This window comes from Grampus griseus, assembly GCF_964374135.1.
Source record: "Grampus griseus genome assembly, chromosome: 12".
Lineage (NCBI taxonomy): Eukaryota > Metazoa > Chordata > Mammalia > Artiodactyla > Delphinidae > Grampus > Grampus griseus.
In genome coordinates, this window is record NC_139006.1 from 88,023,451 (window position 1) to 88,040,191 (window position 16,741).

Sequence of the window (16,741 nt, forward strand, 5' to 3'; positions counted from 1 at the left end):
TTCAAAAGAATGCAAATCATGAGAACTATGGATTTTGAAAACTAAGTAACGTTGATTCAAAGTTAGGTGTTAGGCCAGTATGATAACTTTCTTCATTCTTTTTCTCTCTGTGCCATTCTGTGTCTGCCGTTCTGCTACGCTGCCTTAAAAATTAATTATGTTTACCTACTGTTAACTTTCATTTGTTAGCTAGTTATGCTGATATGTTGGTGGGACAGAGAATGGACAAGATAATAGCAATTCTGAGGTGTTTCAAACACTGACCAGGGTTTTCTGTATCTTTTCACATGTTTAATATAATCACAAAGAGGTGATATGCATTTCATTGAGACAGAATTTCATGAGTTCAGTGAAACGGTGATCATAGTTTTGTTTCCAGTAAATATCTTAGACACAGATCTTGTCAAGTCAGCTAATGACTCTTGATTTAAAAACCCTACTGAGTGGTTTTATGTCGTGATGGGTGCCAGGTATCTGGAGACTGGGGTGGAGACCTTAAATGGTCCATAAATTCCCACATATTTACACAATAAACCAACAAGCGGTGAAGGGGGTAGTGACACCATCGCAGCCTTTGTGTCTCTTCGCGGGCTGCACGGTCCAGTGTACATTATAGTAGCGCCACGCTGCCTGCAGAAACTGAGACGTGAAACATGCTAAGCTAAGCTCTGCCACACGCAACACTTAGGCGTTGAGGATTTTTCCTGCCGATTGTCTTTTTTTTTTTCCCCCCCTAAGATACTGTTACTTAGAATTAACAACTTTATAATACTGTGTATGGGACTGAAGTAGTCCTTAAAGAAACCAGACTTTCTGGAATCTATTATTATATAGAAAAATTGTTAACTAATGTCTAGTAAATTACCTGGCACAAACCATGAAATGCATTTTACTTGTTGGTATGCCAAAGAAAGAATTTAGATGGTAACGTTTTGAATCACCGAACAAATCTCGGACTTTGTTATAGAAATTCATCTGTATCATGACCTCTTATGAGGAAAATCTAGGGCTGGAAATTAAAGTTTCATATAAATGAATGACCTTGTTTACTAATAAAAATTTAACCATTCCCTTTCCCAGAATTTTATTAGGAAAATAACCAAGCAGGTAGAAGGGTGTCTCCCCGCCCCCCCCCCCCCCCCCCACCAGCATCCCATGCAGTTTCTTTAAAGAAACACAGCAGTTCTTCTGGCCCTGTCCCAGGCAGGCTCCAGGGAGAAGGGCAGCCCTGGTACCTGCCTGCCCGGCCATTCCCTGTGCCTCCCGTGCTGGGGGCCACCAGGTACTGGCTTTCCCTGAGAAGGGGCTCTGATCTACTCCCGTCGCCTAAATCCCAGTCTTTCCCATCATGTACGGTCCAGCAGTTTCAAGCCACTAACAGGAATGCGTCCTTCAATATGTCGCTTCCTGGGTGTTAGAAAGCCGCCAAATACTTTTCCAGCTCTTTGAAGAGTTCAGAGGGTGCCCTGAAGGGATGCAGTCACTGTGCTGGGGAATTTTGGGTGCAATAGTGTTAGAAGCCCTGGCTGTATGTTCAGCCATTTCTTTAGCAAGCAGTGACAGAGCCCAGATTTTAACAGCATTATTATTGATGTGCTTAAAAATCTAAGGGTATTTTCTATTCAATAATATATTTTATAAATTATATTTAAATGAATATTTAAGAGTATATTTGAAGGGTGTTTCTAAAATGCACACATCCACAAACAATATTTAAAATAAGGGACTCGCCACATGCAGGAGAAATAAAGACACACACACACACCCATATCTCCCGGAAGAAAAATGTGCTAAATAGTATAGCCTCCTCAGTATGAAAAATCGACCAGAAAATGAAAGGTGAGGACTGTCCCATATTTCAACAGATTTACAAGAAGCCATGGTCTGCCCTTTCTCTCTGAGTCTGTTAAAATTTTAAGACTCCTAATAAAAGGCTTTCTTTAAAAATATCAGAACCATTTAGAGTTCTTATTAGAAAAAAATCTGTTTTTCATGTTTCTAGGGAAAAAAGAATTTCCAAGAGTGTGGGGACTTTTAAAGTCTTTGAAGAAGCATAATATAAAAGTCACAGTTCCTGAGCATATCGGTGACCACGCACAGAATCTGCTCTTGCTGGCATTTTTCCAGACTTTTTTTTTTAAAAAAACACAGTTACTAATCCCTAAACTCATGGGTATTGTGTTTTTGGATAGTAAGGATTCGAAAGTAGGTTAATGCTACTTGTAAAATATCTGTTAAAATAAATATAAAATTACCAAAATAAACTGCTTATTTAATTAGATTAAATTGAAATCAAATGCCTGACCTCAAATTTCACTTACATGACTGATGTTGAAGGTTGAGGTTTCTGGTGTCGGTAGATAGCTCAGGCTTGAAGTAATCATTTTGAATTGGTGGGTGGTCTTAGCAAAACCATTTAAAACTGATAGCTTTCTACACTGTTAAGACAAAAATAAGGTAAATATATGCAGGATCTCTAAACCACTAATGTAAGTTGTTGTTACAGCTTTATTGATTTAGTTTGTAGATCTAAATCTTTAAAAACAGAAAAGCCATAGCACTATACTACTGTACCGATTACCTACAGTATTTTGGTTGTCATATCTTTAAATATGACAAATATCAAATATCCTTATTTGATAGTAGATTTTTATTTGGGAAATTTCCTTCAATATAATTAATTCATCACGTTAAAGTCTATAAATTCTGTCTTGGATTCTTCATGACAACATAGATATTTATGGTAACTTTTTTTGTTGTTAATAAAACTAAGACAACATGTATTATATATACTGAATTGGCTGATCGAAGATCGAAGTTCTGCTTTTATCAAAAGCAGGCTTTCAGCATTCGAAAAACAAAAAAAGCAACAATCTTGAGCGCCCTCTGCTGGCGAAGCCGCAACATACTGCACCTTCGCTTTTGCTTTCTCTCCCCAGCTAAGAGAAATGTTTTTATAAAAGCAACAACGGAATATCAACAGGAAACATGACAGCAGTGCACACAAATCATATTCAGCATAGTGTTGGGCTGATAGTGGTTTGTGTGGTGTAGTCTCCTTGCATCCCTGGTTTTTAAATAACCTGTGTGGACTGTTGTAAAATAAGGCTGGAACTACTGTACCTTAGAAAATTATGGTCTCTTTGAAATATTCAGTGCTGTATTTTCATGTAGTTTGTGTACATAGAGTACAACTTAAATTTCCAAACGGTTTCCAGACCGTTTTGCATATTTGTGCACACTCATCTTTGTTTTAAACATGGCTTCGATGTGTCTCAAGTTGAGCCTATTTGAAATAGTTTGTAGTAATTATTAGAAACACAAAATTAAACTAACCACTTAAAGTCACTATATTGCTTTAAATTTGATGACTTTTTAATATACTGGTTACGCCTTAATAAAGGCTCTACTGTGACAGAGGCTGTCAGACAGTAACAGCCTTGACCAAATTGTCCTGCATGAATATAAAAGTAAGTCTGCATTTTGCAAAACCAGACCTGACGTGTGTATATGTGTATGTCCATATGTCCATAGATAATGTGCTATTTTCTGGCATTTTTGATGACTATAAAATGTTACGTGGATATGTGTTATAGCAAATGCTCAAGCCACTATTGAAATTTCTCAAATGATCTGGTAGGTTGACGGCTTGAGAAGACAGCCACATTCTGCACTCATGAAGCCCCCTTCAAACTCAGCAAGTAATATGTTTGTAGATTTTAGGAATAATTTCACCCTTAACAACATGTTTATCGTGTCTAGCGGACAGAGTGATCTGACGACGTGCATTGTCCTAAACACGGAGCTGATCGGTACCAAGGTTGTGTAAACTAGGTGAGGGCTTGCACTGGGTCCCCCCTCTCCTGAGTTTCTCACATTAACATGGAAAGAGGCTGTACTTCCTTGCTGAGGAGCTGAGCTTTGCATTAAGACTTTTTTTGTTTATCCAAAAAATGTAATAACCACATTTTCTTTTCTTTTTTTTGATTTTTTTTGATGTGGACCATTTTCAAAGTCTTTATTGAATTTGTTACAATATTGCTTCTGCTTTTATGTTTTGGTGTTTTGGCCACAAGGTATGTGGGATCTTAGCTCCTCAGCAGGGCATCAAACACGCACCCCTGCATGGGAAGGCGAAATGTTACCCACTGGACCGCCAGGGAAGTCCCCCCATTTTATTTTTAAATGTTAAATATTCAAGAAAAAAATATCTTATGTGATAACTATTTGGTAAGCAAGGAAGAAACCTTAAATGCTGAATATAGAATAGTCACGCAAAATTTATTTGCAGGTAAAAAGGTAGAATATGACATATTCTTTCAGAATAGACTTTTAAGTGTTTATTGTGTAAATATAGATTTTGACTTTTAAAAATTAAGGTGATATAACATTAAGAATTATCGTGCTGATACTTACTTAGGGAGCTTTTAAAGCACAGATTATTGAGCCAATAGACTAGAACGGCTGAAAGAAGTGCTTCTTATTTCGCAGATCACTGGGGCAGCAAATGATAATAGCCGAGTTGTCTATGGGTGGGTGGCGCCTGCGTGCAGGACAGACACTTAGGACTGAGGCGTTCATATCCAAAGATGAATGAATAAATGAACTGGAGAATAAGAAGAAAAGGGCTACATCGCATCACTTAAAAAAAAAACAACTAATACTTTTAATTTAAACTCCAAACTGGAAAAAAGTTATCGCTGTAAGATTTAGGAGTTAGATTTAGTGTAAGAGTTTCAGTTATTTGAATTGAAGGTATGTACTTATTTTTTTCTTATTTTTAAGATTCTACTAAAAGTAGAAAATATAGGACCGATTTGTTTCAAAGATATTTAAAAGAAATGTGTTTTTTAATTTTTTATTATTTTTTTAAATAGCACAGCACCTGACATTTTTTTTTTATTAATTAATTAATTTATTTATGGCTGTGTTGGGTCTTTGTTTCTGTGCGAGGGCTTTCTCTAGTTGTGGCAAGCAGGGGCCACTCTTCATCGCGGTGCGCGGGCCTCTCACTATCGTGGCCTCTCTTGTTGAGGAGCACAGGCTCCAGACGCGCAGGCTCAGTAATTGTGGCTCACGGGCCCAGTTGCTCCGCGGCATGTGGGATCTTCCCAGACCAGGGCTCGAACCCACATCCCTTGCATTGGCAGGCAGATTCCCAACCACTGCGCCACCAGGGAAGCCCCAAGAAATGTGTTTTTTTATAGGAATTTCAACTAGGTTAAAGCAGTAGCCCTATGTCAATTTTGTAGTCACAATCCAAATTCTGAATGATGTGGGGCTGATGGGCTGATCCGAGAATAGTATTGCTGCTAAAAGATAAACAACGTTAACGGTAATGTTATAGTTTCCCCTAAGTAGTCTCTCACGTGTGAAGCTGTCTCTCTGTCTGTGTAGAGTCGTCGTGAGTGCATTTGCTGGTAGATTGGAGGCGTTTGTTTTTCAAATTGAGATATATTTACAGGGAAAATATAGGACAAATTAAAATGATATTTAGCTTTCTGCAAGAGTTTAAATTGGCTTTTTCACATTTTGCATCTTATGGTTTTGCTATACTAAAATACTTTCACGTAGCAAGTAAGGAAATGTGAGTTTTAGAAGCAAGGTTACAGTACTTGGATGTTCACATAACATTGATCCAGGGGTAACATCACGTGAGGAGCAGTTGGCAGTGCTTCCTTTTATGCCTTTTGTTTTCTCTGCTACTAAGTTTTTATAACACGAGGCTCCTACATTGATTTCTTGGGGACTTAGGGGGACTTTGAGATGGGCTGGAAACGCATTGTGTTACTGAGATAAGGTGGGGTCTCCTTCGTCCATGGGTGCCTTAAAAAACCTGACTGATCTTTTCTTGATTAAGCAGGAGGATACTGTATTTACCCTTCATTGTTGGTATAAACCATTATTTTACTGAGAAGCATTAGCTGTTTAAAACTTGGTACATAAATTAAAGAGGAGCTAAGTGGATCTGTGATCGTTGCCATTAGTAGCGTTTTAGATTATATAGGCAATTATTGTGTTCATTATCCCAGAGCAGCCCCTTCCCAGAGCCATTGTGGCATCTTAGACATTATGCACAGATTTTCCCTTGGAGATTAAAATTTCCAGTAGCATATTTAATTTTGTTATCACAGTTGTTTCAAATCAAACAAATATTATGACAAGTGGAAGAAAATTTGCTTTACTAATATAGGAAATTACAAAAATGTTGAAAATTACTTCCTAGTGTACTTACCTTTTCTTATACAGTCATAATTACTTCAACTGATTAATAATATACCTTAGGGGTAAAAAGGTCTTGAAATCATAGTAAAAGCTCTCTGGCCTGTTCAGATGTTCTAGGAAATTTTTGAAAGAAAGAAGAGTTTCACATCAAAACTCAGGCTACCACCTTCTTTATAGAATTTGTAGCTTTAAAGTTAACTAGCTTTCATATTGAATAGTTTTTGAGTCCAGATTGCATTTTAGACAAGTTGAAGAAACTTTTAAGGGTGTTCTAGTGAAATGAGTATAAAATTGAAAGTGACCTTTAAAAAAATAGTTGAAGTATCTCTTTTCTTCTCACTGTGCTTTGTTAGAATTGACCACCCCCCACCCCCACCCCCACCCAAAAAAAGATCATACTATATACTATAGCTCAGTTGCAATTATGTTCGAGGAAGAATAATCATAGTTCAGGAAAGGCTCCTGAAAGAAAGCAGGGAACAGCCCATTACTGAGAAGCTGTGTTTTCTCTGCTAAACCTTTCATTCGTCCTTTAAATCAGAAGGGGTTGGTGAAGACGACATTCAGTTATAGTCACTGGTCAGGCAGTTGACCACATGTGTCCTCGTCAATTAGAAAGGTATTAATACTTTGAATTAGCTGAATATCAATGTGCAGTGGGCTGCTTGTAATGTTTCCATCCTATATGGGTCATTTTTCCAAAGGAAACTTTGTCCTCATTCCTGACTGTTTTGTCCCAGCTCTTACAGTCCTTCACTGCCATGATGCAGGGGAAAGTGTGAGGCAGTGGTTATGCATTTTGCAAGACAGTGATTCTTTATTTTATTACAAAAAAGGCCAACTCTGGAAGGCCAGATTAAATCATTCCTTTCACTTTTTAATGGGATTTGGATGAATAGAGTAAAATATGCACTTTGCATTCACTGATAGCGTCTTTACGTTGAGGTAATTGAGGCTTTTTTCCCTGACTGAATGAGTAATGACTTCATCTGACCCTCCGCAAGGCTTGGAACTTAGGCCGTCTTTGTCACCGCAGAGGGCCCGGGCTTTGAAACATGCTCTACTTCCCTGGCTTAATTTTTCTTCATTTTAATCCAAAACCCTATTTTTCTCAATAATTCAAGCATAAACTATATAGTAGTTGAAGTAGCGGAAATTGCAACGTATTTGTCCTGGTTCTGCCGGTTTTTAAATGGAGTTGATAAATCAGGCGCCATGGCCCTGGCCGCAGCTCTCACGGAGCCCAGTCCCGCTCCACCGGGGAAGCTTCCAGAACCGTCGGCGCGGTCCTTCCTGCTGCTCGTCCCGGCCCAGAGGTGGCGAGCCCGGACCGGCTGGCCCCATTGCCCACTCGCCCGGTCACTGCGCTGGAAGTGACCGCTAGGGCGGCAGGGCGCTTCCCGCAGAGCCCTGCCCGCAGAGCCCTGCAGACACGGCCGGCCTGGCCGGGAAGGGTCTCATCTGCGCACAAGCTGCGCACAGGAGACAGCGCATCTCTAGGACTTGCCGAAAGTCTCTGGGGTTCCGAGTCTGAAGAGTGCGCGCGACCAGAGGAGGCCGCGGGTCCCAGGCGAGGGGGCGGGGCCTGCTGGGGTGGTGGCTGTGGAGAGGAGGGGTCTGGTGAGGGGAGGGACTTAGTGGGGGTGGGACCTTGTGGTGGGGTGGGGCCTGGAGGGGCGGGACCTCTGTGGGTGGTGGCTTGGAGGCGCAGACGCTGCAGAGCCGCCTCGCCCCTGGCCCCGCTCCCATCCAGGGCCCTTGCAGGTGGGGACCCGTGGCTCCCAGACCACTGCGCAGACCCTGTAGTGTTGGGATTGGTGTGGAGGTAGGGCGAGTGTGCTAGACAGACTTTCAGCGGTGTAGCTTCTGGGTCCCTGTTGTCATTCCCGTGGTTTCTGGAGCCTCTAAAGGCCGTTAGGTGTCAGCCAACAGCAGTGATGACGGGCAGCTCTAAGAAGTGACTTCCCCCATAAGCTTGGTTAGAGATTTCTCTTCTATAGGGTATATTACTGGTGTTCGCCTTATACTTCCTACTAGATTGGCTGTTTCTTGAAGGGTAAAATCTCATAGTTGACTCATTTTTCATAACCATAGAGTTCAGCAAAAAATGTAGTAGGTATTTAAACTTGCTTGTATAATGAGTGAATTTTGTTCACTGCTGCACTTAACTGGGTTTTCTGACAAAGTTTTGTGCTTTCTTTGTAACTACAGGTGCTAACGTTCTCATGAGCCTTTGTGGCAAACCCTAATCAAAAGCAGATATAAACTAAACAGTGAAGTGTGGAAAAGGCTAGCTTTTTATTGGCCAAAGACATGGTATTCAAAAGGCATTCCAAAATAAACTGGTATTAAGTAGGTTAGTAATTCTAAAAGTTTTAAATTTGAGAATAATAGTATAGTTTTGGTAATCATGTTTTCTTTTTTAATTTCTCTTTTTCAAAATTTGTACCAGATTCAGAAGAAACTCAGATGGCAGATGGATAACCTGATAGGATTCAGTCTTCTGCTAGTGTCATATAAATTACATATAAGCAGTTCTGTTAAGCACCTGCTGTGCCCTGGCCTGAGGGTGACCAGTAGTGACAGTGAGCTTTGCCACATTGTTTGGGCTTCTCCAGGCACCTCTGTTAGGAGATGGGTAACAGCAGTTTACAGAGGAGGAGAGTGAGGCTTAAAGAGTGTAAGAACATTCCCCAAAGTCACACAGTTAGTAAGCAGAGACTCAAATCCAGGTTTTTAATAATAATAATAACAATGATAATAGTAATGACAATAGTAGTAGCATGCATGCAGGCTTGCTCTCTACCAGAAGCTGTGCTCCCTGTGCTGTGCGTCCTCTCTTTCCCCCCGGGTCCTGTCAGGAAGACATGTTACAGCCCATTTTACAGATGGGAAAGCTGATGCTCAGCTTGCCCAAGGTTGTGCAGCCAGGTGGCAGAGCCAGACTAGCCTAAACACAGAGTCTTGAGGGATCTTAACTGCCGTACGGCGTCACTTGTCCTCTTTGTGGCTCTAAAGCCCTTCTACAAAGCGTGGCGCCGCCCTCCCCGCTCCTCTCTCTGCCCCCCACGCTGCATTGCCCGGTAGTCTTTCAGCAATGACGCTAAGCACGGAGCAGGACTTGGTGGAGGTGCTGGGCTTGAAATTGAGGCTGCATGCTTCAGAAGAGCTGTGTTCTCTTCACTTGTAGCATGGATGGTGTCTGCGTGTCTCGTTCTTACTGTCCCCAAGATCCCACACAGGACGCACACAAAAAAGGAACTAATTCTTATTGACATAATTCTCCCTCACGTTTTGCTCAGCTGGCAAATGACCCACAGGATGAACTGGAGTGTGTGTGCCTTACCGGGAGGACCTAAAGTACAGGACCTCCGCGAATTAACAAGCTGTCATTGCAGGCTAACCACTCCCCCTGTTGCTTTCCTTCTTAATTAAGAGAAGTTCTTTTCAGGGAGGCTCTTGGCAGAGAGAGATGACAGACATACTGTCCTGCTCTGAAGAAAATCCTAAGTGATCCCCTGACGTGGCACGTGCAGAGGAAAAGGCGCGTGTGCTCCCGGAGAGCTGGCCGGGCTGCCGGGCCGTCCGTGCGGCTCTCATCCCGCATCCCCTTTTGTCCACTTGCTGGTCGTAACCTCATTATCTAGAGAAAGGATCTGAGTTTTTTGTGGTTGGATACTCAAGACTCGTGTTTTCTCAGTAGACTCTTTCTGGAAATGCTCTGGGGACCATGGGTCACTTTCAGAAATTCTCCCTAAATCTCTAAAAGGCTTTTCAGAAAGAAGTGTGAATGTCAGGAGAAGTTTTCAGAAGAAAATGTAAAGTTAGTACATTTTTGTATTTCAGTATAATGAAAGCTAGTACAAAAGAAGGTTTAAGAATGTGGTTCTGTCCTAACTCTTCATTTTCTTTCAGGTTGGTTTGCTGGACCTTGAGCTCAATCAGCTGACCAAAGCGCTGTTTTTGGCGTTGGTTGCCCTCTCGGTTGTCATGGTGACCTTGCAGGGATTCTCAGGTCCCTGGTACCGCAGTCTCTTCCGCTTTCTCCTGCTCTTCTCCTACATCATTCCCATAAGGTGGGTTTAAGAATGAAGAAAAACAGATGTCTGGTTTCACTGAATATGATGTTATTGAATGTATTGTTCTCAGTGTGAAAGAAATGATCCACCTAGAACGAAAGAGGGAACCCCATTGACCTTGCTGTGAACCCCATTGACCCTGCTGTGAACCCCACTGCCTGGTGTGAACCCCACTGACCCTGCTGTGAACCCCACTGACCCTGGTGTGAACCCCACTGACCGTGGTGTGAACCCCACTGCCTGGTGTGAACCCCACTGACCCTGGTGTGAACCCCATTGACCCTGCTGTGAACCCCAATGCCTGGTGTGAACCCCACTGACCCTGGTGTGAACTCCACTGACCCTGGTGTGAACCCCACTGCCTGGTGTGAAGCCCACTGACCCTGGTATGAAGCCCACTGACCCTGGTGTGAACTCCACTGACCCTGGTGTGAATCCCACTGCCCGCTGGTGTGAACCCCACTGACCCTGGTGTGAACCCTACTGACCCTGGTGTGAACCCCACTGACCCTGGTGTGAACCCCACTGCCCGCTGGTGTGAACCCCATTGACCCTGCTGTGAACCCCACTGCCTGGTGTGAACTCCACTGACCCTGATGTGAACCCCACTGCCTGGTGTGAACCCCACTGACCCTGGTGTGAACTCCACTGACCCTGATGTGAACCCCACTGCCTGGTGTGAAGCCCACTGACCCTGGTATGAAGCCCACTGACCCTGGTGTGAACTCCACTGACCCTGGTGTGAATCCCACTGCCCGCTGGTGTGAACCCCACTGACTCTGGTGTGAACTCCACTGACCCTGATGTGAACCCCACTGCCTGGTGTGAAGCCCACTGACCCTGGTATGAAGCCCACTGACCCTGGTGTGAACTCCACTGACCCTGGTGTGAATCCCACTGCCCGCTGGTGTGAAGTCCACTGACCCTGGTGTGAACCCCACTGACCCTGGTGTGAACCCCACTGCCTGCTGGTGTGAACCCCACTGACCCTGGTGTGAACCCCACTGCCCACTGGTGTGAACCCCACTGCCCGCTGGTGTGAACCCCACTGCCCGCTGGTGTGAACCCCACTTACCCTGGTGTGAACCCCACTGCCCGCTGGTGTGAAGCCCACTGCCCGCTGGTGTGAACCCCACTGACCCTGGTGTGAATCTCATTGCCCCGTGGTGTGAACTCCACTTACCCTGGTGTGAACCCCGCAGCCCCATGTGAACCCCACTGCGAGCCCCACCCAGTGCCAGCTCAGCCGGCCTCCTGGGACTGAGTCTCAGGGTCAGCACTGCCCATCTTAGCTGTTAACCCAGTCCTTCCCGCATGTCCTTCTGCAGCTGCCAACAGACAGCTCCTATTCCCATATCTCTTCAGCACATCTTCTTTTCTTGGGAATTCCCAGGGTTTTCTCCTTTGCTTTCATTAATCTTGTTTTTCTTCGTTTCTGTTGCTTGTATCAGTTCTGAAATGTTATGTGCTGTCACTTCACTACTGTTTGTGTTGTGTGATGCGAAAGGCCAGGTGAGAACTCTCTTCCTTCTTGTTTCTGGGGCACTTCTGTCCTTAATTGATAGAAACCATTGAACAATATTCAACTTTTATTTTTTTAGTATTTTATTTAATTCTCTTTATTTATTCTCTTTATTTTTTTTAATTCTCTTTAACTTCTTTCTTCAGTAAACTGACAATGTCAGTATGTATATCCTTTTTTTTTTAAGAGTTTCCTGTGCTATACAGCAGGTTCTCATTAGTTATCTGTTTTATACATAGTATCAATAGTGTATATATGTCAATCCCAATCTCCCAGTTCATCCCACCTCCACTTCCCCCTTGGTAACCTTAAGTTTGTTCTTTACATCTGTGTCTCTACTTCTGCTTTGCAAGTAAGTTTGTCTGTACCATTTTTCTAGATTCCACATATAAGTGATATTATACAATATTTGTTTTTCTCTTTCTGACTTACTTCACTCTGTATGCCAATCTCTAGGTCCATCCACATCTCTGCAAATGGCACTATTCCGTTCCTTTTTATGCCTGAGTAGTATTCCATTGTATATATGTACCACATCTTCTTTATCCATTCATCTGTCGATGGACGTTTAGATTGCTTCCATGTCCTGGCTATTGTAAATAGTGCTGTAGTGAACATCGGAGTGCATGCTTTGTATATCCTTTTAAAAAGTCTGATTATATGGGACTTCCCTGGCAGTCCAGTGGTTAATACTCTGCGCTTCCACTGCAGGGGGCACAGGTTCAATCCCTGGTCAGGGAACTCAGATCCCACGTGCTGCATGGTGTGGCCAAAAAAAAAAAAGTCTGATTACAAAATGAGAAAGGTACAAGGCTTTCTGCAAATCTGGCTTGTTCTAGTTTTTCCATCAACAATTTTCTATTTAGGGTAACATGTTCGGTCAAGCTTGGAGAGACTTACTAGACAGAATTATGACTGTACCTCTGTTTAGCTTCATAATATCTCATGCCTACTTCAGCACGATACTTTTCCTTGTTTTTCACAGTCTGAGGATGCAATTATACAGATTTAGCAGAGAGATGAAAACCATAAAACGTAAAAAGTACAGAGGGCACTGACTTAGGGGCCTAAGGCTTACATTTGACCCAGCCAAGTTTGTTCCCCCACTGCAAAGTTTCCATTAAACTATGAGTAGCGACTTTTAGTATTTACTAAGTACGCCTCTGCATTTAAGGAAGAATAGATTAAATTTTTTTGTTTTGCAAAATACACAATTCTGAAAAGTAAAGTGCTTTTTCTTCTACTGACCTAACACTTTTTTTTTGAATTTTATTTTATTTATGTTTTTGTACAGCAGGTTCTTATTAGTCAGCAACTTTATACACATCAGTGTCTACATGTCAATCCCAATCGCCCAGTTCATCACACCACCACCACCACCCCCGTCACTTCCCCCCTTGGTGTCCATAGGTTCGTTCTCTACATCTGTCTGACCTAACACTCTTAAAAGGCTTTTCCAGCTTAAGGAAGAAAAGCTGTTTCATAGAAATTCTCTACAGAATTAAAGATGTTTGAGTCACCTGATCCAGTTTACTTTGTCTGTCAAGGAAAATAGTACAAGACGTAACCCCTGTAACTCTAAAATGAATGTGTGTTCCGTAGTTCGTTGTGTCACTGACAGCACAAAGCAAACGATCAGAACACTTTACGGGGCACGTCAGATTCCCTCAGGCCAGCAACTTGCAGTTACATGTCTCTAATGATTGTGTTCTTTGCGCATACGCGTTAAAATGCTGCATAAGTCTGGCGGATCAGAAACAACTGTCTTGCCAGTGCTGGGTCAGGAAGGGTTTACCCACGTGAGGCGGATGTGGGCAGTACAAGCACGATGGTGTTCCACGAGGCGACAGCGCGTTCCTTCCGAGCAACACTTGAGAACCTCTTGCCAATAGGGTGTGTTTCTGTAAACGCTGATGTCGATGAGAGCTTGTGTGGCTTGGGAGGCAGTTTTCCTCTCATGTTCTGTAGGTTGGGCGGTCGGATCAGCGGGTGTGCAGGAGGCTTGCCAGGGAAATGCCCACACGCACATTCCACCACGTGCCCGGGGCAGCGCCTGGTGCCCTGCTCAGAGCCCTGCTCGGTCAGTACACCAAGAAGGGAGTGTCGAAAACGTTATCTACACAGGTACAAAATTCGCTTCCAAAGTTGGAATTAACTTTCCTGAAGTTTTGTTGAAGGAAGATTCTTAGGAGGTTTTTGTCAAGTTATTTACAAATCAGGTGCCCTTTCTGCAACATTTTACAAGTTTGAGCTAACCTACCAGATATTTTCAGTAAGGCCTCATTTTCCAGGAAGCATGCTTGGGGAAAAGAGTTCTTTCAACCTTACTTAGACGTAGGAATGATATTTAGGTATTGATGGCTTGGGAAATTTTTAGCCTATCCAGGTTGCAGAAGATGCTAATATTAGAAGATTCAGCGTTTGGAAAGCATGCACAGGAGAGAAGTCCAAGGATGTGACTGGACAGCCTTTTGCTGAAGAGATTAGGTGTGGTACTCATGGACCCACTTAGCCATCTCAGCAGAAGTGAGGAATAGATGGGGTTGTCCAGCAAAGACCTGTGGAGGAGCCTTTTGTGTGGACGTGTGGACCCCCATGACACACACGAGAGCCCCACAGAGATTTTGAGAATATTACACCAGCAGTAACACTGCCAGCTTGGACTGGAAGGAACAGAGACAAGACAAGATCAGAAGCCTGTCAGAATCCCAAATTCTGCAGGCTGAAAATGGGCTGATAGAGCTTCCTAGCTGTAAACATGTGCTGCGTTTTGAAAAAGGAAGAATAACTCAGAGACCAGAGCTGGCATGGGTCAGGCAGAGGGCTGTGGAGCTCTAATGCTATACCTACCTTGTATTCTTTTGGGGGAAAAACACAACTTGGTCATGGTATAATACACCTTCATGTATTACTAGGTTCCATTTGCTTGTAATTTTTGTGAAATTTTTGCATTGGTTTACATGAGTGAGATTGACATAACTTTCCTTCTTACATCATTCTTTTGGTGTTTAGTATCAAGATTATGCTATTCTCATAAACTATATTGATGAGTCTTCTCTAAAATATTTTTGTTTAAAATTGTAATTATTTATCCCTTGGACATATTTACATCAAGGAGGCCATGTCAGCCTGAACTTCTTGTTGTGGAAAGATGTTTGACAGAGTTGATTTCTTTACTAGTTTAACTATATTTCTGAACTAGTTATAGTTTAAACAGTTAACTTTAAAGAGTTAGAAAAGCTGCTTTCAGGCTTTTAATTTCCTCTTGAGTCAGTTTTGGAAAAGTTACGGTTTTAAGGAAGTATGTCAACTGTACCTAAATACTCAAATTTTTAAAAAAATTTAATTTATTATTTTTTTGGCTGCGTTGGGTCTTTGTTGCTGCGGGCTTTCTCTAGTTGTGGTGAGTAGGGGCTACTCTTCCTTGTGGTGCAAGGGCTTCTCATTGTGGTGGCTTCTCTTGTTGTGGAGCATGATCTCTAGGTGCATGGGCTTCAGTAGTTGTGGCACGTGGCTCAGTAGTTGTGGCATGTGGGCTGTAGAGTGCAGGCTCAGTAGTTGCAGGCATGGGCTTAGTTGCTCCACGGTATGTGGAATCTTCTGGGACCAGGGCTCGAACCTGTGACCCCTGCATTGGCAGGCATATTCTTAACCACTGCGCCACCAGGGAAGCCCTCAAAGTTTTTAAATTAAATTTTGTTAATAGTGTTTTCTTGTTATCTCTTCTTATATGTAGGATCTGTGATATTGATCTTCTTCATTCTTGATACTTATTTCTGCCCTTTCTCTTTTTTTTCTTGATTAGTCTTCCAGTGGTTTGTCAACTTTAGCAGTCTTAAGGTTGAGTTTATTGATTTTCTATGCTATATAATATTTTTCTATTTTATTAATGTTACCTTACCTTATTTCTTTCCTCCTACCTTCTTTGGTTTCTATTATTCTTACTTCTTCAGATAGATGCTTAATTCACTAGTTTTCACGGTTTTTCCCCTTTTTGAATATATGCAGTTGAGGCTATAAATTTCTCTGTAAGTACTACTTTGGCTGCATACTAAAAGTTTTCATATGTATAGTGTTTTCGTTACTGTCAACTACAGAATATTTTTAAATCTCCACTGTGATTTCTTCTTTGACCCATAGTTATTACAAAGTTATTTCTTAGTTTACAACCATATTTGACTTTTCTAAGTATGTCTTTGTTCATATTTGACTTAATTGCATAGTTGTCAGAAAACATAGCATTCATTATTTCAGACCTATGAAATATGTTGAGACTAGTTATAAGGCCTGATATTTAGTTGGTTTTTGTAAACATTCTCTGTGTGCTTGAAAAGAACGTGGAATCTGAATTGTTGGCTGCAGTGTTTTATATGTCCGTTAGGTCAAGATTGTTCATCTTGTTTTTCAGTTTCTGTGTACCCCTGCTTGATTTTGTTCTTTCTTTTCTAACAGCTACTGAGGATTGTGTTTAAATCTCTGATCAGTATTGTGAATTCATCTATTTTTCCTTGGAATTCTGTTTTTGGTATCATATATTTTGTGGCTTTGGCATTGACTATATACAAATTTTTTTTAACATCTTTATTAGAGCATAGTTGCTTTACAGTGTTGTGTTAGTTTCTGCTGTATAACAGAGTGGATTAGCTATATGTATACATATATCCCCATATCCCCTCCCTCTTGTATACAAATTTAAATTGCTATATATTTCTTCTGAATTAGGCATTTTCTCATTACAAAGGGACTTTCTTTATCTCCGCTAAAGCTTTTTGCATTAAATTCTACTTTGTTTTATGTTAATATAGGAATGCCAGCTGGCTTTAATTTGCTTGGCATGTCTTTTTCCATCTTTGTACTTTCAACTTTTCTGTGTAATTATATTTATGTGTGTCTCTTGTAAGTAGCGTAAAGTTTA

General features: G+C 41.9%; 1 protein-coding gene across 4 annotated transcripts in view; it reads left to right on the forward strand.

The window, feature by feature from the left end:
* The window catches only part of ATP9B (ATPase phospholipid transporting 9B (putative)), a 217,414-nt gene that overhangs the window by 129,077 nt on the left and 71,596 nt on the right, over positions 1-16,741 (forward strand). For all 4 annotated transcript variants that reach the window (XR_014297509.1, XM_082667371.1, XM_082667370.1 and 1 more), the window contains one exon: positions 10,141-10,301. Coding sequence is in view for 3 of the 4 variants with exons in the window: in XM_082667371.1 (XP_082523497.1) it covers positions 10,141-10,301 (161 nt within the window). In the remaining variant the exon portion in view is untranslated. The remainder of the gene's footprint in view (positions 1-10,140; positions 10,302-16,741) is intronic.